Genomic DNA, 24,994 nt, shown 5'->3' with positions numbered 1-24,994 from the left:
CTCTCCTGCTCAAATTTAATTTAGTGATATGTTCTTAATCTTAAAATGAAACCTGGGGGGTTATGTGTGTAAGGACTGTCTCAGCTCAGACCACTTGCCAGTTGATATCTTCATTAAGAAACTGAAAATATCTGAATGACCTTCAGAACATGGAATACCTGAAGGACCCTCAGACTCATTCCTCAGTAACTGCAGATAGAAAAAGTCTGCACCCAGTATCCAGGCTGTTCCCACAGCTACTCTGCAGTGGTTCAGCAGATTTAAAAGATCTACTCATTTTATGTAAGCACAGAACAGCTGTTTTTCAAGTGAATTTTGCCTGAACACTCTCAAGGTGGCAGCAAGAGAACAAAAATTAGTCACAGAAGGGTATACTCTACCCACCTTCCTCTTTGTGTTCCCCAGACACAGTCACAGAGTTGTTAAATCCTCAGCACAATCAAAAGATTTAAGCATAGTTTTGATTGCAGTGCAACAGAGAGTATTATGGCATCTTCAGGAAAAAGACCCAAACCAATCAAGTCTGCAGGTATCTTTGGATAGTAATATTGCTATCAGATTCAGAAAGTGGATCACCTTTTTTCCTTCATCCTGCATTCAGCATGTCTATCCCTCTAGTGATTTCCCAAAGTAAAAAGGAAGTCACACCATCTTCTTCCAATAATGAAAAAATTAGTGAATGCCTTGGTGTGGTTACAAAATGACGGGTATTAGTTGAAGAGACAGTAGCTTCCACTGAAGAAAATCAAGCTGATAATGCTTTCCTTCCTCCAGTTTCCTCGTGTCACTCAACTGCCTTTTACACTGAGCTGCTCCTGATGAACTAACACAAATCACAGCTAACTCTGATGTTCATTTAATGGTGGTAGTGACATTTCCCAGGTGGCTTTGACCACATCATCTCTTGCTTTTCATCCTTCAGTTGGGTCCTGGGCATCAAGGTAACTTTATTTTTTTCTTTTAAAATCTTCCACACTCAGGTTATGCCATTAAAAGCTCTCCACATGCACAAAGGAAGGCAGAGCAATAATGTAGCTTGAGAAATACCCTGCCTGACTGCTCCCAAGTCCACCACAGGAGCTCTCAGCCCATCACCGGTCCCCCTCTTCACACATGAAGGAGTGCAGAGTCTCTAAAAAGTAAGCCTTCAAAAATATTTTAGAATTATTTAGAATTTATTTTAAAACATTATAAGAAAATGTATACTGGAAGTGAAAACTGTAAAAGGAAAATGTGTGGATAATTTATATAATTTTATGCAGTGATCTCTGCGGTAAGAAAAAGAGTGGCTTGAAAATAATGAGCATGAAAGGAATGGCTTCAAAGATCAAATGTGCATGACCTGGGTCTGATAATTTTCCTTCTCTTTTGCTCCCAAACAAAACAAATTTAATCCTGCTGCCAATGACCAGGGCATCTTTAAATTTACTCTCTTATGCATCATGGCTAGAGATCTCTGCCTGTAGTACTAAAAGCATTTTGTCCTTACTGTAATGAACATGTCTTAATTACAGAGTCAGCTCTAATATGTCAGAGGACTTGTCAAGGGAAAACAAAAATTCACACAAGGATGGCCAAAACTTATGAACAAAGTAAGTAAATGCGAATGTTCACCATGGAGAAAAGGGAGAGACCTCAGGGACCATGGGGAGATCTTATTGTACCCTTCCAGTCCTTAGAGGGGGGCTTATAAAAAAGGGGAGAGTGACTTTTTTTACAGAGGCAGATAGTTATGGGACAAGGATGAATGGTTTTAAACTAAGAGAGGAGAGCCCAGAGGGGCTGTAGATTCCCCATCCCTAAAAGTTTTCAAGGCCAGGATGGATGCAGCTCTGAGCTGGTGATGACTAGTGCTGACATCTCTGCTCATGGCAGGGGGTGAGATGATCTTTAAGGTCCCTTCCAACAAGACTTTCTATGATTCTGCTTCCCAAGAATGCGGGCAGCAGTACTTTAGTGATTGGTAATTTACTTCTGTGATTGAGTACGGCTCCCAGGATTATGTGGCTCAGGCACTGATATTCTATGAAGGAAGGAAATGGCCAGAGCCTACCCAAAATCTATTGCAGTCCACTGGCCAGGAGGAGAGAAGCAGAAGTAGTTCATGATGAGACTCCGGCTTTCTTTCCACCTTCTTGAGCCCTGTGCCCACGCTGGCATGGCCTTTTGCTTGATGTGGAGCAAAGGAGCCACAGGCCGCAGAGTTCGGCCGTTGTTACTGCAGTACAGGAGCCAGCCGGGGCTCCACGGCAGTGCCTCGGACTGAGGGAGCTGCTCCTGAGCCCTGCGGTGATGGGCGGCCCAGCTCCCAGTCGGTGTGGCACCGTCCCAGTACGGAGCTGGGACACGCTCTCCTTCCTGAAGAGAGCTACAACTTGAGGATTTCAGCCTGGCACCGCATTTGGGCGAAGCCCAGCCCGTCCTTCTCGTTCCGCGGGCAGAGGGCGCCCGGCGGCTGCCGGCCGGTCGCGGTGCGGCCGGCGGGCGGGCGGGGCGCGCGGGGGCCGGGCCGCGCGCGGCGGGGCCGGGCCCCGGGCGGACGGCGCGCGCGGTGCGGGCCGGGCCGGGCCGGGCGGGCGCGGGGCCGTGAGGGGGCGCGGCCGGGCCGGGAGCTGCCTCAGGGGCTCCGGCCGCGGCGGGAAGGGGTGGCGGGGGCTGAGGCACGGGGTGGCAGGGACAGCGGGATTTGGAGCCTGCGGGCAGCGAGGCGCTGGCCTCGGTGAGGGGCGGCCCAGCTCTGTCCGCTGAGGTGTCTGGTGGTGAAGGGGGCTGGAGGGAATAGAGTGTAAGGGACATGGGGGAAGTGTTAGCCAGGGACGGATTGAAGGCAGAGGGAGTTGTTAGCCTGCTTTGGAGATTGGGAAGGGGTTAGTGTTAGGGGTTAGTGTAGTCATGACAGCACGATGTTGATGTTGTAGCGTAACTGAGGTAATAGATTTCCCGTATTTTGGACCTGGGACGGGGCAACCCCAGGTGTACGGACAGAACAGGGAGCGAGAGGATGGACAGCAGCCAGTGGAAAGGGACTGGGGGCAGTCGATGGCAAGCTGAGCATGTGTCAGCAGTGCCCTGGCAGGCAGGAGGGCCAAGTTCTGGGGTGCATCGGGCACAGCATCGCCAGCCGGGCAAGGGAGGGCATTGCCCCGCTCTGCTCTGGGGTGGCCTCACCTTGGATTTCTGTGCAGTTTTGTGCATCACAAGAAAGACATTAAGCTATTGGAGAGCCTCCAAAGGAGGGCCACAACAATGGTGAAGAGTCCTAAGGGGAAGCCGTGTGAGGAGTGGCTGAGGTCACTGGTCTGTTCAGCCTGGAGAAAAGGAGACTGAGGGCAGACCTATTCAAAGTCTGCGCCTTCCTTGTGAGAAGGGCTGGTACCAATCTCCTCTCTAGTAAACAGTGAGAGGACCCCAGGGGATGGATGGCCTAGAGCTGAGTTCAAGGTGTGTTTGGACAATGCTGTCAGGCATGTGGTGTGATTCTTGGAGGGTCCTGCATAGGGCCAGAAGTTGGACTCAGTGATTCTGACAGGTCCCTTCCAACTTAGTGTATTCTGTGAGTCTATAAATGTTGGGGACTGAGGAAGTGGAGGCTTCTGGTAATGCAGCTGCTTGATATATGGGGATAATTATGTGAGTGCAAGTGCTACTTTGGATGGTGTTAATGATAATGATTGGGTTCATGAGAGTGGTACAGGTGGTCTGTGTAAAGAGTGTCTGGAATGTCACTGTAGTAGGCTTGCAATGTCAGGAAACTGCCTGCTCCTTCTAAGGATGCAATGGTAGTGAAGTTATTGCTTGAGACAGTACTGGTGCTTGTAAAAGGGGTCAGTCAAGAACTTCACAATTTTATTTGTTTGGGAGAAGAAATAGATCTTTCCTTCTGTAAATGTTCTCCCGTGTGTTTCAAATGTGCAGTCAATCCTCAGTCCTTTTAAATATGTTCCTCTCTTTGTCATGTGTGAGTATTTTCAATGGTTTGCAAAATCCTCTCTTATAGTATGTGTTTTTTCACCTTTTACAGCTTGGAGGCTTTCTTGTTCCGCTCTATTTTAGAACAATTTCATAAATATATAACTGGAGCTCATCTGGGTCTGTAGTTAAAAAAAACCACCCTAGGCCTTTTCAAAATACTTCTACTCAAAATTTTCTGATTTGTATCCAGCTTTAAGCAGGGAATTTGATTAGTGAAAGGGACAGAAACAATTTAAAGAAAACCTTACAGAGCGATCTTCAGTTTCTGAGTAAAATCAGTAATATAAATGCTGATGTGGAAATGGAATCAATTGCAGTCCAGTTCACTGTGCACTGAAGAAGTGTGATGGAGGTTTTTTTATGCTTAACAAGTGTATCCTGCACTTGTTAATTTGTTTTGAAAATTTCAAAGGGGTCTAGAAGAAGCAAAGTACCTAACTTCCTACCTCAGTGAGGTTTTTTTTCTTAATTCAGTTGTTTGGGTTTCTTTCAAATCTCTCACGGCTGTTTTAGAACAGCCATGTCTTTAGGGTTTTTGGAAGTTTCATGAAAAAATATTGTACTGAATTGGAAACTGCAAAGGTTGTATATGAAATAGGGTAGAAAGTTATTTTGTATACAGAAAGCTGACATGGCCTTGCTTCAGGGTATGGTGAGTGTGATGAGAAGGCATAGGACAGTGTATGGATTACAGTGCATCTGTCAATAGTTGGTTTCATTTCATTCCCTTGATTTTACAGGCTTGCTTATGTGGCTTTTTATTGATTTTTTTTCCCCTGTTTACTTGTACTCATTTTAACAGGAAAAAGTATCAAAGCCTTCTGTATTTAGTCACAGAATAAGTTTTTATCAATTTCACCTATTACTGTAAAATTCAGAATTTAAATTCAGATAAGCAGTTTAATGCAGAAAACAGGTTATGTACAGTGTTTCTACTCATTCAGTAATAAAACATTCTGTATTATATAGGTCATTTTGGTTTGGAAAATTTGATTATGCGACTGCGAAAAGCAAGGAATCTTGATAAGTGCCCTTTCTGATGACAATTTTTATTTTGTATAATATATGCTACCAGTTCCATTGCAGAAGTGTTCATTGTCAGTCGAATTGTGAGATTGGTAGTTATGACAGCATGCCCAGAGAATACTGCTGACATGCATATCCCTTCAGAAAGTGCTTTTGTTCCAGCTCTGACAATGAAAACTGCTATCAGAGTTGTGGTGAAAGGGAGATATTCATACTGCTAGGAGAACAGAAGGAGAGGGAAAGAGAGGCATGTGAGCAAGTAGACTTGATAAAACAAGGCTGGTAAGAAACAAAGGACTGGAAAAGGAGCAACTGCTGGTTTGATTTGCAAGAATGTAAAAGAGAACCTGTAGCACAGGATGAAATAAGTAATTGGTGATAGAGAGCTGTGTATCTACTTAGGTATATATATATCACATATATATATGTATATATACACACACATATATACGTGTATATATGTATAGACGTGGGCCTGGGTGCTACACTGGACAGGATTGTTGCTGTCAAAAACCCAACTTGTATTTTTTATTTCAGACCTGTTACAAGCTTGTCACAAGTGACAAATGCCAGTGAACACACAATGCTTTGTAAATTATTCATCTCTATAATTTTTTTCCTTCACTTCTAGCACAAGTATAAAAAAACAAAAAAAACCCCAAAAAACAAAAACAACAACAAAAAAAAAAAAACCCAAAAAAAAAGAAAAACAAAAAAAATGGAAGAGAGCAAGAAAAAGAAGAAACCAGAAGAGCAAGTTCAAGAGCCTGAATCAGATTTACCAGAAGCCTTACTAGAATATCAGTAGGTTAAATATCTTTTAACTTTTCACTCATATAGAATATGCGAATACAGAAAGCAGATAACAAAGACAATGTACACAATTTAGAGCCTGAGCTGATTGTTTTGAGGTTTTGTGGCTATTTCAGAAAGGTATACTTTTTAAACTGTAGCTATAAGAAAGCAATTCAATGGGTCAGAAATTCTTTGCCATTAGGCTATAACTTGAGGAAAAAAATTAAAACAAAAAAGCCCTGACACTTTTTCTGTTAGTAGCAATCTTTTGATCAGCATTTTCTGAAGTTGCAAGGTCACATTTGACTGTATTTTTTAGGATTCCTTGGCATTCACGGAGGTTTGTTGTCACTAGCCAGAACCTCAAGACCTACAGTTTGCTGTCTTCCTTGGTGCAGCTGAGAGCAGAGCACAAAGTGTTTTATTTTGAAAGTAAGAGATTAATAAACTAAAGGTCTCTTAAAATCAAGCAGAGCAAAATAAAAGCCAAGGGGGAAATATCTGAAGCAGTTACAAAACAGTCCAACTTACTTGATTTCTAGTCTCTTGAGTAAATGATTAAAAGGAGAAAAAGTAAGCTTCATGACTTTCATCTAAGAGACAGAAATTGGAGATACCTCAGGAACACCCAATATCCAACAATTTCCAGCGTTTAGGGAGCAAGGAGTAGTCCCTTGGTGTGGAAATGACAAGTGAAGTAAGCAAACTGAAAAGTATGCTCCTATAGCTGTAGTGACCTCTGTATGAGTTCACAGGGTTTATGTGGGATTTTTCTGTTTCATTTTACAGAGCACAATTTTCCATAGTGAAATAGCCTAGATTTAGCTGAATCATATCACAGACAAATACCTTCTGAAAAGTCCAAAACCTACTCACCTATTTTGTGAAGGAATAAGGAAACTTACTGGGCTGAGAAAACAACTGCACCACTTTCTGATAAAGTTATTGCTATGCATATGCTAATAGCTGAGCAAATGACTCATTTGTCTGGAGAGTCTTCTACTGAAATAGGTGCTTCACTGAAATGGAATATATAGTTTGTACAGCAACAGTAGGGGGAAAGGGAAGAAAAGTATTCTTGCTGTTTTTATCTTTCTCCCCCTCTCTGTCCCTCTTGCTCTCTCTTTCTTTCTCTTCACCTCTGTCATCTGTAACTTCTGTGTACTACTTGACTGATCAAAGGTGGATAATCATACAAGCCAATAGCTGTCACATTCTACTTTAGCATTTATCAAGTGTGCAATATTTATTTAACTTTCATTCCTGTTTTTTATTTCCTTTCACTGAAGAATGGTCACTGTTCCTAGGGAGTTTGTTATTTTGCATTTTCATTAAAGTTCTCTGTTTCAGCATTTCTTAGGAATAACAATCTTATGATGTACTTTTGCTGTGGCCATGACCACTGTACCCTGATATCTCTGGTCTAGTCTCCTTCTAACTAATATCCTTCTACTAAATAGAAAACCTGAAGAATACCTTGAAGCACACTGGCAGGAGAGGATGCAAATTTAATAACCTGTAATTTGCATGATTCAGTGCTCCAAACTTAGCACATTAACTAGGAAATAAATTATCTTCTTTTGATACAGTTGAAAGCAATAGAGAAAGGAGAAAACTCCCAAAACCACAAAAAGGCACCCCAAACCCCCAAACTAAAAACTGAAGGAAGAAAAACTGTTAAAAGAATAAAATATTTTGTGATAATTGTAATATTTACCTCTATTGTGCCATATGATGAATGAAGGCTGGGAACAGATGTACAGAATACTAGAGAAATATTTTGTGGAGCACAAATTATCTTGTCCTGAAAGTGACCTGTGTAACAGGTCAGCTAAACCTCATGCAGAATGAACAAACCAACTGCAGCCTCTCAGGAGTCTACACAGGAACAGTATAACCAGGAGTCTGCTGCTCTGTAGGAGTATGAAATCCACACTAACATGCAAGCCTAGGTGTATGTGGAAATAATTTTTTTATGTGTAGTAAGCAAACAGTAACCCAAATGAGTCAATCAATATAATATTAAAATAAAAATTTTGGTAGTATTTACATCTAATCTAGCTTAAATAGCATTCCTTTTTCTAATGTTTTTGTAAGAATGTCTCTATGTTTACTCTCTTTTCATAGCATTGTGGCAAAAGAAGCAGCAATTGCACGGGTTTTGTTTCATCTGAAAGGATTGGAAGAAAAGATCAAAGAAAATATTAAAAATGTAAGTGACTATGCAACAAATTTCATTTGTGGTATTCTTACTCATAGATTCAGTTTTATTCTTTCCATTTGAATACTACATACTTTAAAATTAGTTATTGCAGTGAATTTGTTTAAGTCAATGAAACTAGAGTTAGTGAGTCACTTTATGTGCTGAAAGTTAAAGTCCTATCTGAATTAAATGTGACATATAGCAGAAATGTCCTGAATATAACATGTTAAAAAGAAGCTGCAGTAGAGCATTACAGAATAGGACAGAGCTGTAAGGTAAAGTGAGTTCAGTGCAGGTGCTTTCTAATACACAAGAGATCCTTACAACCACCTACGTATTTAATGGAATCACAGAATTGTTAAGGATGGAAGGACTTCTCAGATCATCAAGTCCAACTGTTTAACCCAGCACCACTGTGTTCATCACTAAACCAGGCCCACATTGCTACATCCACATGTGGCACTTCAACCCTTTCGGACACTTCCAGGGATAGTGATTCCGCCACTTTCCTGGGCAAAGAATGCTCTTTGTTCTAATGCCTCACCACCCTTTCAGTGAAGAAATTTTCCCTAATATCCAGTTTAAACTTGACACAATTTCCTTTTCCTCTTCCCCTGTTACTTGTTACCTGGGAGGAGAAACCCACCCTCACCTGGCCACAAAGTCATTCCAGGTGGTTCTATAGAGAAATAAGGTGCCACCTGAGCCTCCTTTTCTCCAGACTAAACATCCTCAGCTGCTTCACATCAGACTTGTGCTCTAGTCCTTTTATCAACTTTGTTGCCCTTCTTTGGCATCTTTCTCTGCAACAAGCACAGGACAGCAAGCCCTCTTTCAGTGGGTACCTTTCCTGCAGTATGTTCAGATAAGCTTTTTAACCAGTCCTACAAATATTCTTCAATATTTTAATGCATGAAGAATAAATGGTATAAATTTCATTTTTGTCAGTAGTATTACCAGACCTAACCAAGCACTTAGAATTGCTGAGTTTCTTTGAATCACTTCTGAAGTAATGGAATTACACAGATTTCTGTGAGAATCTAGTTATTGCTGCAAACTTAGTTACAATAAAAATTGAATAAAGGAGGAAGACCATCATACTATTTACTAGCTGTGATTTCTAGCACTGATTGATGAAGACACACTTTCTCATGGATTAAGAATTGTTTTGGATATTTTTTAGAACAAGGTTGTGTAACTACTGATCTCACCTGAGTGACACTTTAAAGAACCATGCATGTGAGCTGTATATAAACAGCCATAATATGGCATCTGATAACTGTGAGCAGTGAACTTTGAAAACAGATATTAGAGAGTCACCTATTGAAATTCATTGAAAATGCTCAAAAAATCCTTATTCTGGATCATGTTGCAGCCTGCATACAACTGCAGCATTTCATAGCAGTGAAACATTGAAACGTCTCTCTGTCTTTCCCATGCTGATGCTTGCCCTGTTTTTATAAGCATCCATCTGTTTAGCTTTCTGTGGTACTTCTTTCAGTCCTGAAGCCTGGATGGTGTTTCATTTGTGGCTTGACTATCACTGGAAGTGGCAATTGCTCTTCTATCCAAAGGCTTTTATGATTATTGTGGAGTCTTATGTCTCTTATGGTGATACTGCTGGATCTGAGGGCTGTTTGACTGCCTTCTTCAGAGCAACAACATAGACCTATGTGACAGCATAGGGGGAGACCCTCAGTGGGTCTCCCCAGTTTGTTTGAGTGTGTTACTGACAGCCAGTGCCTGTGAAAGGCTCACACTGACAGCTCATAATGTTCTTTATTAACATAAAGTTGTGACAGATTAAGTTTTGAGGATTTTCAGTCATAGTATCTTTCTGCAAAAACATATTCAAAGCCACACACAGACAAGCTCTAATCCAAAATACTCAGTGCCCATAGAGCATACCAAAAGGTATTCTTATGGAGGAGAAGACAGGTTCAGTCTCATAGCTGATCCCAGCAGTTATGATGGACTTCCCAAACTTCTCCCCTAACTTAATTTCATACTATTTATTTATGTTTAGGTGGAGCTTGAGTGACTCTAGCCATTCATCTTTTCCTCTCTCCCCTGGCTGACAGGTGCTGTATGGTTTGTCGGCTACAGAGTGCCATTGAGTTCCCCTCCCTGCAAAGATTTCTATGCAGCCTGGCCACGGTATTTCCGCTCTGTTCCATCCCCCTTAGCAGGGGCGGTGGTTGCAGATTGTAGGGCATCATCATGGAATAGGTTTTGAGCATGCCAACTGCATTCCATTCAGAGAGTAGCAGCTACATTTTACTCTATAATTTCCATACCACTACAACTTCTGTTAGGATATGAACACAACTTCCCAGTTTCCTCTATTTTACCCCCAGCTATCTTTCTATTAGTTATTCACCCAATTCACTGCTAGTTCATGGTCTTTCAAGGACTTCATATTTTAGATTGAGCGGGGTACTTTAAGGCATGGGTGAAGTGCTATTGTTTTAATTTAATCATGTTTTGACAGTGCTTTGAGCTCCATTCTTTATTTCCTGCTTAATGATTCTGAGCATTTAGAGTTAAACCTAGAAGTGAAGAATGCTTGAGACTCTTTCTACTGCCTACTAACTGTTGCTTACTTACTACTTGTTTACTCCTGTATGGAATCCTTTGGGAGCAAACATACACAGTCAGTAATTTCAAACAATCTGAGTGTCACTAGAGAGGGTTATGGCCAAGGGTTATGATAACAGTTGTGGAATCAGGAGGTAAAACTAATTTCAGCTCAAACAAGACTCTTTGCTGTGGTTATATACAAGTGATTGTCTCATGATTTTTCTATATGAAGATGGTACATTCTCATGAAGAATGTTGACATGAAGCAAATAGCTTCTACTTATAAACATCTCTATTAAATTATCTCCAAGCACCTTTCTTTCCAGGAATGGAGGATTATTGGTGGGCTGTACTAAGTACAGCTGTCATTTGTCTCTCAGTTCCTTCCAGTGGTCTTGAAGTCACTGAGGAAATATCTGAGCCTTGTAAATTCTGCTCTCTGCTCTAATCTTTCAGAATATGAAGAGCAGGTGTTTAGCTGGGTGTTCTTGCATTTCATATGGCACTAGGCCAGATTTTACTTTTTTTGCTTAAATTTGTCACTTTGAAAAGATTTTAATATCAGCTGTGTCTTCTTTCTTAGAATGTTGTTCTGCAGGAAGAACAGAAGGTGCTTATCAGGCGCTTAGTAAGGCAAATAGAAGAAAAGGAGAAAAAACGAGATGAGAAGGAGGCTGTAACCAGGGATGATGTGGAAGAGTCACTGAAAGCAGTTTTTCAGTTTGTGAAGGACAAAGAACAACTTCTTCAAGGTATGTTGTGCATTGGAGAAGTGTGGTTTGCAGTTTACACACTTGGAATTGAGTATGTGTTGTTGTTTTGCAATTTAGGTAGAGATTCAACTTCTTTGTTGTATAAAAAGTATAAAACTATTTCTCTCCCAAAACTGGGTCTCTCAATTTAGTGTGAGATTGTGGAGGGCTTATAAATCAATCTGTCCCTTCCAAGTGATGTATAGTATTGTGCAAGTACAGAGGCTTCCTCTTTTTTGAAACTCGTGAAAGTTCTAAGCAGCAGCTCTACTGAAGATTAAAAATAAAAATTACTGATGGCAGGAAAAAAGACAAGTTTTGAGTGTTGAAAATTCTGGCTGCCATCCCTGTGAGTTTCTGTGGGAGATGTGACCTTGGTTACAACATTTTGGTGAGAACAGTTATCCCTCTTTGGAAGAATAAGATCAAGCTGTTTTCAGCAATGATGGTGGCCCTTGAAACGATGTAAGGCCATTAGGTTTTAATGTTCTGTAGTGTGGAAGAATCCCCCTTCCTTTTCCATTCCCTGTAAAAGCTCCTTTCTTAAACATGTTGACATTTAAGAATTATCAGTTCAATAAATCAGTAATGAACTTTGACATTCTTATTTTAATAGATGTGTGCTCCCAAATTGAAGAAACTAAGAAAAAAATTGCAGAAAAGCAGCATGAGAGAGATTATTGGTTGGAGTACAAAAATGTCGGAAGTAAAATACATGCTGAGAGGATTAGCGTTCTGGAAAAAGACATTGCAGATGTCAAGTATGAACTTGAAAGAACTGAAGGTCAGTTTACAGCTGGTGTAATGTAAGTCTAACAGGGCCTTTGCATATTGCCTGTAGGAATTAAATGGTAAAATTAATTTTAGATCAAGTTCTAGTAACTTGTATCGACTCTTCTAGTAATTTGCATGAACTTTTCTAAGTGCACCTAAAATGGGCTGCATAATCCTGAAAAATATAAGGACTCCCTTTCTTTATTTCTCTCTCTGTAGAAGTTGCTTTATTAAGAAATTCATACAGAAATGATGACACTTAAGAAACTGGTGAGCTGGTCCTTTGATTGTTTTCTTGTAAAATACAGGCAACCAATTAAAAAAAATATATTACTGAGAAGGATAGCAGATTTTTGTAAAAATAAGTCTACACATATTTAGGTCACCTACACAGAGAGCTCCCTTAGCAGTCATACTTGAAAATGTTGACTCTGCTGCTGTTAGTTCTCATCATCTACAAGCACTTCACATATTGAAAGCTCCTTTGACAGGACAGTAGTATGAGCTCATTCTTGGAACAGTCTTTTCTGCGGCACGCACTGGTTTACATGCAGGACTAGGGGGAGCTCTTTAGCCAATGGTCTGGGCTTCCCTCCTGATTACACAGTGTGAGGTCCTGCAAAATCGCCAGTACAGACACAGACACATCCTGGGAACTGTTTCAGCACTGTCGCAGCAGTGGAATTAATTTGAGAGCTTATATATTGTGGTGCTGAGTGCTTTACAATGATTTCTTTATTACTGCATTATTTTAAAATAATTTAAATATTTTGCTGTTACAGAACCCATGCTTCCAACAGGAGAAGGATGTCCTGGTGTTCTTTCTTTATGTCCCTCTCAGTATGCATGACCATAGCCAAGCAGCTGCTAGTAACAGGCAGTGACACTGCTCTAAGGGTCTCTGTATATTCTGTGCCAGCCATTACCAGGCATCAGTTACTGTGAATAAGAGCCAGCTATCTTTTTGTCTCTCAAAACATATTTTACCACCATTAAGATCTGCTCTGTGATGTCTACGTTTCCAGATAGCTTTCAGATATCCACATCTGTAGTCAGGAGAGGTTGGGGTTTTTTCATTATGCATTTTCTATGTTCTTAATTAATTAAAAACTTTGCTATATAGCAGCTGAAATATGAAATGCAAAAGAAAATGGGCTGTTGTATAGAATGTCAGTAGGAACAGGCAGTCTGACCTACTGCATGTTACAGAGTACAGAATGTTGTGGTTTAACAAAAATTCTTGGTCCAACAGAAGTGTATTTATTGAAAGTCATGTTATAGTGGTACATATGTAAGTGGCCTACATAACATACTGGAAAATGATGCTGACAGTACTGGATGTTTACCATACTATTTTGCTTAATTCCCTAAAACTGAACCTAGAAAGTGTCTGGGAATACAGCCTTCCAGCAGAAATTTATGAAGCTTTCAGAGAGAGGCAGCAACAAATTTGGCTTGCTCACACCTTGAATATGTAACAGGCCCCCAGCCTGACTAGTATTGACTCCATGCTTATTGTCCCCAGCCTGCAATAATTAGCATTGACTCCATGATTCTCAGAAGGCTGATCAATCACTTCATTGTTCTATACTTATTAAGAAACCCATCGCCCTTACAGTCATGATACAGGTGGACCCAATTGGTCCCTCCATCTAAACACCATCACCATTGGCCAATTAAGAAATCACCCTCTGATAAACAAATCTCCATAACACATTCCACATGTTCACAACAACACTTGCAGCAGGTGAAGATAAGAATTGTTTATCATCCGTTTCTCTCATCTTCTCATAGGACAATGCCTTGGAAAGTTATGTGTTGCTCTCTGTGGCCAGAGAGCTGCTGCCACATTAAATTAATGATTAATGCATTACTAATACACCTTTCATATTTGACTGCCTGTGACTCTACAGGGCATCCATAAGCAGATATTCCTTTACAGCTAGATCAGAAATAGGCTGTCTGCAACAGAAATGCAGTGAAAGACTGAATTACAACACTTTGGAACAAGTGTGCTGTGCCTTCCTGCACAGAAAATTACTACAGTCTCATTCATTCCTTCAGAAGGAGGAAATATCAAGCAGAATTGAGCTATTTGGAAGAGCAAAAACAAAAGAACTAAAGGGAAGGATTAAATAATTAAATAGCAAATAACTAGAACATGAAGCCAAACCTATTCAGTTCAATGTAAGACACATTTTCTAAATAATTACCACAAGTAATGATAGAAGCAAATCATTGTGGCAATTGCCACATTCTCCATTTTGTCCTGCTGTACATTTAGAACCTTAGAGCCTTAGGTAAGTCAGAAAATTTATTAGGCATGTTATAATAACTATCTGAAAAAATGTCACGTGGATGAGGAGATCCAATATGCTTATATGTCAAAAAAATTAATTTTCTAAGCAAATCTCTCATATGGCTTCAGGAGCTCTGCTACTGATATAGACAAAATTTAATGTTAAAATGCCAATATTTTAGCACAGAATTGCTTAGATCACTACTCAGTTAGCAGTAAATTGCTGAGGTGCTGCAGTTGTGAACAGAACTATGTAAACCACTTCCAATTTCTAGTTTTGTAATTAACACTACTGTTCTTTGGGTTTAGAAGGACAGTTTCTTTGGAAAAGGATATTTGAATCCTTTTCTGTGGATCATCTATGCAGGTGACACTCGCTGATAAATTGCAGTTTAGTAATGACATGTCAGTTATCTATCTGTTATCAGGAAAAATTGATGGCAAATAATGATTTCTGATTTCCATGGTTTTTTGTTTTGAAGAATATTATAGGGAAGCTTTGAAAGTTGTGAGAGAAGAAAATCAGAAACTGTTTGACAGGCACATGAAATTACTCAGTGAAGAAGCTCTTAAGGTATTCTTTTTGCTTTTTTTAAAAACTGCTAATGCATTACAGTTGGGATACATGTACTCTGTATTATTAATTATTTTAACTATTTAATTAAGGCTTCAAACCTTTCTAATAAATTGAGAGTAAAATAACCTGTAAATCCTGGTACATATGGATTTGGTTATTGCTATACATACATGTACTGTTTTTTTTTTCTTTCCATCAGAATAACAGTGGGTAAATGTGAGGGTATTTTACAATCAGGCACAGGAATCTGGGGCACCATGCACTGACAAGGTTTGTTTGAGAACGTTGCTTTTGCCATAGCCTTGATTTTGACATTTATACAGACTTCAAAAAGCAGTAACATACAAAGAGATTGCATGAAAATATACATCAATTTGAAAAAAAAAAAAAAAAAGGTTTCACTGCACTTGTAAAGTACAACATTTTCAAAATCCCACAGTAGTGCAGTCCCAGGAAAATGTATGTCTATTGATTCACTATGTTTTTTGTCATCTCTGCCAGCTCTGATTTTAAAACATGGTTTACAAGTAGCTCTAGTGACAACTTCTTACTTTCACAAAATGCAAAACATACTTCAGTACAAACCACTAGGCCCATTAGGTGTTTAAATTCCCTGACTTCAGTGCTGGAATTTCCAGTCATGTGAGAACATAATCCAGAGGACTGTGTTTATGGTGAGCTACAGGGGCATCTTCCCCCCCACTTCTTCCTTTCCTGACACCAATAATTAAATTGTAGCCTTGGGTCATTAGCACAGATCTCTACATGCGTAGGTCACTTGTTGTAGAGCAGTACTGGCTCATTTGGGATTTTATTTGGGGTTCTTAATAGATGAAGGTTTGATTTTCTAAAAGCAGTAAGACGTGAACAGTACTGGGAACATAGAAGAATTTTGTTAGGCAAAAAGGAAAATATCCTATTTTAATATGGGAAATAAAAAAATATTGGTAAATTGTTTGACATATAATCTGCTCTAGGCAGGATGATAGAGGAGAAACATCTGGCCTTGTGAACTAAATCCTCTTGTAATCCCTCAGGGGATGCTGCAGTCTGTTGTGTGGACGTGTCTTAATTATTTCCTGCTAAAGAGCAGAAGGTTCTTCTTTATAGTGTGCAGGACTGTCAAAGTGTTGCTCTCTGATGAGATTATCTTGTGTTTTCTCAGAATGCTGTGGGATACTTAGACAAAAACTGTCGCAGAGAGATTGAAGAGAATGAGTGGCTAAAAGAAGAGGTAAGAGGATCATTTGCCTGCAGTTTATCATGGCAGTTTATGTTTGAAATACTGTGGCCTATGGTCAGAACTGTTTTCAGTCATGGGCCTCAGGAGCCTTCTGTTGGCATAGGAGAGCAATTTTCCAGTAATCAATTTGTAATCCCGAGCAGCAAACAGTGCAATGTGGTGAATAAAGGTAAGGGGTGAACATCTGCTTTCACAAATGGAGAACCCTCTTTCCTGCCCAAGCTGTTACATGAAGGACTACAATGTTCCATACAATTAAGGATTTTTATCTGTGGAGATTGGGATGTTATAAAGGATCAACCAGGTAAGTAGTTGAAGAGGGGAGGTTTGAATTCCATTAAAGTTCTAGTGCTGCTGTATAGAAAGAAAATGGATATGGATGTTGGAAACATGTTCTGAGAAATGGCTTGAGACAACATTAAATGGTAGGTCATAAAGAAACCATGGGGACTCTACACTGAAGAGTCATATATGGTTGTAATTAATTGCTTGATAGCTTTTACACGGTACTTTAATGACAACTTAGAGCTATATATTAGATAGCTGTAATTTTCTTGACAAGCAAAAATTTTTGTGCCAGATTTAGGAAATGAATTTTTTCCATAGTGAAAGTTTGATTTTATTTATTCCAGTCAATATAGGTTCTTTGTTTCAATCAAATCTAAACATGAGATTGGTGGGTGAAATGCCTTTTCTCACTTTTAGAGCCTCACAGTTGAGAACTGAGCAGAACATTTTTGAAATTTAATAAATGTACTTCTTACTTTTCCATGCCACATCAATGAACCTGACAGAAGTTTCTTCATTTTAGTTACTAATTTAAGGTACTTGCCAGAATTCAGGGACACAGCTTTCCTTCTTCCCCATAATGAGCTCTGAGCATGCATCTTTAACTTTCCAGGGAGGGTGTCCAAACCACAGCTTCTGAAGCAATGAGGGTAGGGAAAAGAAATGGGAAAGAATTAATGTTTTATTCTGTATAAACAAACAGAAGCTCACATCTACACATCCCATCACTGAATGAGTATGAATTCTCTTCCCTTCTCCCTGTCTTACTGAATACTTACAGTTTTTACACACATTAGCAGTGCCAACAAGAGAGCACTTTGGAGTACCCTTATGTCCTGACAGGCCCTCACCTCAGAGCTGAGGGATTTGGATTTCTTTCCTCTCAACTAGAAGTTTCCTATGTTATGAGTTACTTTCCTATGTTGCTACTTGCCTGTGTTATGAATTACTGCTTTGAATTTTGGGGGAAAACAAAACGATTATCACTAACTTCTCCAATTCTCTCTGAATTCACCCATTCATTTTCTCTGCTTTTCTTACATGGATGAAATATTTTCTCTCAAACTAATGTTTATATGTAGCTGACAGACTGTTTCAGTATTTCCTTTGGGGGTGATAAACTAAAAATTTTTGTTTCTCAGTTCTTTTTATTTTTTAAAAAAGTTTGGCTACTGAACTGAAAAATTACTTACCAAATAGCTCTAGATTAGTTACCTCCAAAATTAAAACAGATTTGGAAACTTCAGTCACATTTTTCCATGGTTACTCTGTCACACCAAAATGGTGCAAAGCTGCATCACCTCACTGTGCCAAGCCACATCCTGTTACTGGTTAATTTCCAGATATTTTCACCTTTTTAATCCTTGGGAGAAGTTGGAAGTAGTTTTAACTGCAAATGTGGATGATTATAGCTGGGTTAATTTGGTTTTGATGAGAATGGATGCTTTCAGATCACTTGGTCCTTCTCTTGAACATGTGCATATGGCTAAGGTTTCTGGGAAGGTACCGTTTCCATAGTACATTCCTCTCCAGTGAAGGGGGTAAGAACTTGCTGGTACTTATGCAAAAGTGGGAGGAATTGTGGGAACTGAATAACCAGCATCCTTTGGTCATTGTATCTCCACAGTGGTAAGGGGCAATTACCAGTCTGAAAGCAAGTAGTACCTGGCCAGTGTCACAGAACCATAGAATATCCTGAGCTGGAAGGGGCCCACAAGGATCATTGAGTCCAACTCCTGGTCCTGCAAAGCCCCACTGAGAGTGTTGTCCAAATGCTCCTTGAGCTCTGTCAGCCTTGGGGCTGTGACCATTTCCCTGGGGAGCTGTTCCAGAGACCCACCACCCTCTGAGGGAAGAAATGTTGTGATAACTTGGACTGAAAAATTCACTAATTCTGAGTAAGAAGGTTTTGTGTATAAGAAGGAATTAGAAGAACAACACTTGCTAAATAAGACCCTGACTTTACCTCTGCAAAGAAGCTTTTCCTCTCTCAAAGCTCTGATGTGAAAGCAAAAGGGGAAAATCCAGAGTTCCTGTCTAGCAGACCTGTTTGCCTATACAAGAAGGTTTTGCTGTCAGGGTTGCATAGCCCAAATGTGTGGCTATGATTGACACACGTGGGCTATGACAGTAAAAGGGTTCTAATAAAGGTGTGAAAGAACCAGAGAGTTCTTCCTGTTGTCTGAAGATGGTGTCACTCTGTTTCCTCACCAAATGTGCGATCTTGCTGATACAGCTCCATTTTTCTTAGGTGTGTGCTGATAAGGTAGTTGCTATCAAAGCTTTCCAAAATTCTAAGACTTTCTTTTATTCTTTTTTTAATTGTCAAAAGGTTAAGATCTACCGAAAGGAAGAAAGGGATTTGAAAGCTTCTGTCCAGCTCCTGGAAGAAGAAAATACCAGTTTAGTGGAAAAACTGATTGATATCAAACTTCAGCATCTAAGAGTATCAGGGTAAAATAATGTTTTTATGGCCTCAAAAGTAATTAATTTTTTTTAAAAGATAATGCTCCTGTCTGCCTCTAGAGCTATTTGGGCTTTCCCAGATCAAAGCCAAAGTAATTTCCAAGTTGAGGAAGGACAGGATTTGACTGAGTATACCTGGGAGTGTATCTCTGAAGGATGACAGTAACATTGTGATTTCCCAAGTACTGAATTTCAGGGCAGAAACTGAGTCCTTAATTAATATACTGAAACCTAACACTACTCACTTTGTATCACTGAGGCTTGGAAATAATTTCTTTGTGTTGCAATTAGATGGTCTCAGCCCCAGCTTTTCAGACAAAGTGCTGAATAATAGATTTTTCCTTTACTGTTTGCAAAATGCGTAAGGATGTGAAGATTCATTTGCAAATATCTAGGGGGTTTGCAGTCTTGAGTGAAACAAATGACCTGATACTGAGAGAGGAAGAGACCTTGGGAAATGTCTGTCTGCAGGGATGTCTGTAGTATTAGCTTCTTTTGTGTTGAAACGATTTAACTTTTCCCCTGGAGAAAGATTGATTTAGCTACAAAATGTCACCAACTAATGGTATCAAAAGCACAATGCAACAATGTGAGAGATCCATCTTCAGTTTGCAGTCCCAGCTCAGTGATTTTAGCCATACTGAACAAAATTTCAAGTCTTAAGAAGTGACCATTTTTCTCTCCTTTCCAGACTTTGGATTTCTTTGAAGTGAGAGCTGCCAGCTGTGGTCTGCATCTTGGACTGACTGGAGACTATAACATTTGTTTTCTTTTAGTCTCATGGACATAGTTGAACTAAGGCACTAAGAATAAAAAAGAGCAGCTTATTAGCCACTAAGCTACCTGGCTGCCTCCATTGCATTTTTGAACCATTGCACTATTCTGCCTTTGTGGCTAAGCAGCAGTGGCTCTCAGAAAGGGTGGCCTCCCCCTCACCCCAAATCATTGCACAGGACAGTTTAGAAAGAAAATATTATGGGTTTCACTTTATATTTTTTTCTCCATAGGCATTTGTTTCATACAAAGGGAGCTGGCTTGCAAGAACTTCCAAAGGATGAAATGAAAAGGGAAAACAGAGAATATGCAGGTAATGCAAATGTCAGCAACTTATAACAATTGCTAAGTTACTGAACATTTACAGACTTTTTATTTCCAAAACTTTTAATTCAAACTACCTGTTTGGCATGGAGAACACCTTGTTTCCCTCTTGATTGCAGCCACCAGAGCCATGATAGATTGTAATTTGCATAAGTAGACAAAATCACAATCTACCTGTAGTACAGATTTTAAATTTAAATTTGTTTTAGATTGTGGAATATGATTACTCATCTAGAGCTACCCTGGAATGCAGTTTTCAGGACTGGCCATCTTTTATGAAGATATGAATCATATCTTAATCAATTCTTTACTGATCCATATCATAACTTCATTATAGCTTGTCCCTGAGAGGACATTCTTAAACTGTAAGTTGGCTTTCACTTTAAGTGTACATGCACTTTGCAGTCATTCAGCCAATACACCAGAGTTAAATTACAACTAAATCCCTAGCAAAAGCAGATGAAGCTACATGGAGCTCAACCTGAACTGAAAATTTTGCTAAGCAGTACTGAATTTTGGGCTGAGTCTCCTCTTCTGGTAGGTGTGGCCAGGGAAAGGATATACCAGTAGGCAAGAAGGAGCATGAGCCTGTGCTTCTCTGTTTAGGACAGTCTCTGTGGATTCCCAAGTATCACAAATTTTATTTTACATCTTTGTGTGAGTAGAAGAAAGAGGATGGAAAAAAGTAGAAAATTATTCTAACATATCTCTTTAATACAAAATTAAAGAGATATGTTAGGAAAAATACAATTATGGATACATGAAGAAGTTTGTTGAAGTTCTGATCAGTCTCAGTCATAGGTAGGCCTTTTGAAATCATCAGGCACCAGCAAACATGTTGACAAAACTTCTGTATTAAATACATGTTTCTTTTGAACACCTTTGCTAGACTTACCTGGAAGAGAAGGCTTTGTTCCAATAAGCTGGGTCACAGTCACAGGCAAACCTGTAACTTGGCAGTCCATGTCCAGAATCCTCTATCATCCTGAGAATTAGTCAACTACAGATGTGATCTCTTTAGGGGAGTTATAAGTAGACTAACTGTGTTTCAGGAACTTGTAGTTATGTACCTATAGATACACAAACATGGGTATAGAAGAAGTTTATACTTGGTTTTGCTGCCTTTCTTATTTTTTTTAACTATTCAGTGCTCTACAGGATTTAAGTTGAACTAATAAAAACTCATATTTCCCTGCCCCCTCCTACAGATCCATTAGCTCTAACTTCCAATCAATTTCAGTCCCTGGGTCTTGAGCAAAAATTGTGAACAAAAAACACATAAAAAACTCCAATGTAAATGAACATTTGGCTTGAATTGCCAATTAAAAATGCTACCAAGCTGTTCTTTGCATTGCAGGGGCTAAGCCATATTAAAGATTGCAGGCAATGCTCATATCAAGTACTGATTCTGACTTCCATAAGGCTTACCTATTACACTTCCTTTTTCTTTTCTTTAAATAGCAAAGGCAGATGGAAAGAGCCTCAGAAGTGCCTTTCCAAAGATTCAGACTAAAACAGATTATAAGAAGCCTCCAGCCAGTGATGAAAAATCATGGAAAAAATTCTTCACTCCAGCCCTGGACAGTTTGTTGTATGAAGATGAAGAGTTCCAGGTATGAGTCAGAGTTATCAGGTCTTCCACTGACACAAACATCTTTCAATGTGGAGCATGAGCTACTGTTAGTACCATTCTATTTCCAGTGGTGTTATGGCATCCCATGTCCTTTACTGGGTGAGGATTTCAGATGTTTGATGTAGTCCTCTGGTGCTGTTTGGGACAGTTAGGTCACTCCATGTCCTTCGGATGCTGGGCCAAATGAGCACAGGTTCTGTGCCCTACAGACCAGCCTCATGTGGATGTTTTGGATGCCTTCAGGCACCTCTGATGCCATGAGGAAATGTTTTGGCAATTGAATGGTGTCCTGGGAATCATCCCATGGAGTGTCAGGATGAAATTCCCCTATAAAGAATTCTGAATGTCACCTAATGAGAGATTACTTGGCTTGGATAGCAATGGTCTGGTCCTTTGGAATTGTATTGCATAGTAGCATTAAAGGATCAATATTTCTTCAACAGAAAACCAGGATGAAGGTGTTCCTGGGTGCAAAAAAACTACGGGGCTGAGGAAAAAGTGCACATTGGCCTTTCCTGTAGCTGATTTACTCTAACCCAGCAGAAAAGCTTTCCTTTCCTTTCTCCTCCAAATTAGTTTCTGTTAGGTTGATCAACTGAGTAGACTCAGAGGTTTGGAGAAGACCAGAGCCAGTGCAGATGTGATGGAAGCACATGACTGGGCTTGGAGCTCTCTCTTTTTGGCAGGAGCAAGCTGTTGCATTAGTTTAATTCTTCTCATAGAACTGAATTTGAGATTAGAATTTGGTTTATAGAGGTGATATTGGTGAAAACACAAAGAAGAGGGCAGCAGCACTGTAGCCTCCTAAAATGAGTTGGCTTGCAAAACAAACCCATTATTACTGACTTTATCAAACACAGCCCGAGGGCAGCATCTCTACAGTTACTTTAAAAATAAAAGTTGCTGGTTTCGGGTTTTTTTCTTTTTCTTTTTTTTTTTTTTCTTTTTTGAAGAATGGTTGCTTTTCTATGAAATTGCAAAGGAAACATATTCTTTCTTCTTAAGGCATACTCAAAACTGGGACCTCTGAAGAGAAAACTGTATGTGGTTGGAAAAGCTGTGCCTGCTTGTAAGGAACCAGAAGAAATGCCAAGAAGGAGCCACAGAAAAGAGGACACTGTTGGTAAATCTGATGGGCATATCACAGCTAAGATGATCAAGGCCTTATTTAAGCAAAATGTTGATGAAAACTAGACAAGCTATGCTGTTTACACAGGAAAGTAATATTCACAGTTCATTAAATATTTGCTCTCTTCTGTGTGACATGAGGCTTTGAGGAAACTATTTTAGAGTGCCTGAATCATGATTATAAGTTCCATGAGAGGTATGTCTGTGTGCAGAGGCTAATTGAAAGGTTCCTTTCCTTACCGCTGAGGGAGGTCTTGTGCACATCTTTGGGGTATTCAGTCCATGTAGCAGCACATATATCTACTGAAAGGTCAGAGCTAATATTTCATTTGTGTGGTCTCCACTTGTTGGAACTCAAAATGTCCCTCAGACAATTTTGGAGGTTCCAGGCCTTGGTCAGAAGCATTCTAGACCCCGGCAGACAGCTGGAAAACAGCTGTGATTTTGAGTTTGAGCCATGGAATGAGTTACCAACTTTGAAGGTGGAACAAGCAGTCACAAAGGGTTAGATAGTATAGTAAAAGTAGTTACAAAACAGAGGGGAAAATTTTTAGTATTGTACAGGGGGGTTTTTACTTTATACATGGGGGTCAGAAGTTCTAACATGGAGGAAAGTGGGCTGATCCTGTTCTTCCTTCTTCTTCCTTGCCTCCATGTTCTTGGTGATGCTGGCACTTATGGATTGGTTTAGAGCAGAAAAGCACCTTGTAACATAGGTAGTAAGTATTGGGGGAAAACTATAAACATGTAATACGCAATATATCATATAAGAGATAGCAGCAGCCCTGGGCGGGGAGAGAGGAGAAGAAGAGGACAGCAGACAGAGAGGGTGTCAGGGTGTGTGTGTGTGCCTCTGCCTGGGCCGCTGATCAAACAGCCGCAGCCCGAGAAGACAATCTGTTAGATAACTCACAATAAACTGCCTTGAGACTGAACAACAAGAGACTGCGGAGTTTTTCTTTGGAAGCACGGGTTGGAGGAGAGACTTTACCACCACACAAGGCTCCCGAACCAAGCCCGGGGTTCTCACATCCACTTCCAGATGTGGAATTCCCTCTTGATCAGACAGTGAATGGGTAAATGCAGGCTGCCATAAAACACGGAACTGTTAAAAAATACATAGTGCTCTGCTAAAGCAGAATTAATTTCTGCAAGCATAATTCAACTATTGCTATAAATTGAGTGTCTGAATGCTTTTTTACCTGTCTCCACAAGATCCCTACTTAAATGCACTGAACTAAACAAAAATTAATTCAAAACAAGCATAAAAATCTCTAAGGTCTTAAATATTTTGTTTGTTTAGAATTGGCCAAATATAATGTGTAAGCCCTGATCCTTGGTTTGTGGCTGGTCTCTTTGAACATTTATCTTAGTACATTGATGCAGGGGAGGGGGGGCTCCCTCTGGATATGCTCTCAGAAGCACACAACAGGTCCTGCACACATGTAGGCTCTGACCCATGCATTTCCTCATTAGAAACTTGTGACAGCATTGAAGAATCTGATTTAAACCCTTGACAGGATAATCAGCTGTTTGGAATAAAGGTTTTTAAAAAAACTTACGTTTTAAACAACCTGTATCTCTGTGTATCTGTACTTCAGTGCAAACATTTTGGTTTTTCAAGCATGTTCAGCTGTCCCTGCCCAGCAGGTGTCTCCTTGGGCTGCAGGTGAGTTCCACTGGTCTCTGGGCTCCATTGACCAAGCTCCTCCAAAGCTGGGATAACAAGCAGACAGGTAAAGGTGACAGACCCCAGGTAAAGGCAGACTCCACCTAACACGGACTCTCACTTCTCTGCCACATGAAGTAAAGAGATTTTAGATGTGCTCCTCTGTAACCCAGTGGAGTGACTGTGAAGGCTGAGGTGATTCCTATGCCTTGAGTATCCATGGAATGGGGATCTGCTGTATCTGCAGCCCAATAGACGCCTCCCCTAGTCTCCCCTGCCTTGCTTTGAGTGCAGCACAAGCCCCATGAAATGGCTGACTTGAAAGAGAGATTAGTTCTGCTCACTGATTAATTTAGCTTCTTCTTCAGATGCAGAATTAGAATGTGGCTTATGCTGAATGGCTTTTCTGTTAAAGAAAGGCCTCTCCTTCTTCCCACCACTCCCCAGAGGGCACTTAAGTTTTCTTGTGGTGTAAATGTAGGGCCCATCTC

At 40.0% G+C, this 24,994-nt stretch overlaps 1 protein-coding gene across 1 annotated transcript; it reads left to right on the top strand.

The window, feature by feature from the left end:
* The first annotated feature begins 2,512 nt into the window (after nucleotides 1–2,512).
* Nucleotides 2,513–23,231, top strand: CCDC83 (coiled-coil domain containing 83). The gene is made up of 11 exons (XM_021536206.3): nucleotides 2,513–2,551; nucleotides 5,630–5,802; nucleotides 7,921–8,005; nucleotides 11,160–11,328; nucleotides 11,945–12,112; nucleotides 14,884–14,975; nucleotides 16,144–16,212; nucleotides 18,842–18,963; nucleotides 19,983–20,062; nucleotides 21,535–21,686; nucleotides 22,712–23,231. The coding sequence occupies exons 2-11, from the start codon at nucleotides 5,717–5,719 to the stop codon at nucleotides 22,898–22,900; spliced, it is 1,212 nt and encodes a 403-aa protein (XP_021391881.2). The 5' UTR covers nucleotides 2,513–2,551; nucleotides 5,630–5,716; the 3' UTR covers nucleotides 22,901–23,231.
* Nucleotides 23,232–24,994: the final 1,763 nt, after the last annotated feature.

The sequence above is a fragment of the Lonchura striata genome, chromosome 2 (genome assembly GCF_046129695.1).
Source record: "Lonchura striata isolate bLonStr1 chromosome 2, bLonStr1.mat, whole genome shotgun sequence".
Taxonomy (NCBI): Eukaryota; Metazoa; Chordata; class Aves; order Passeriformes; family Estrildidae; genus Lonchura; species Lonchura striata.
The sequence above is the reverse complement of the archived record's forward strand: the minus strand, read 5'-3'. Positions and strand labels throughout refer to the sequence as shown.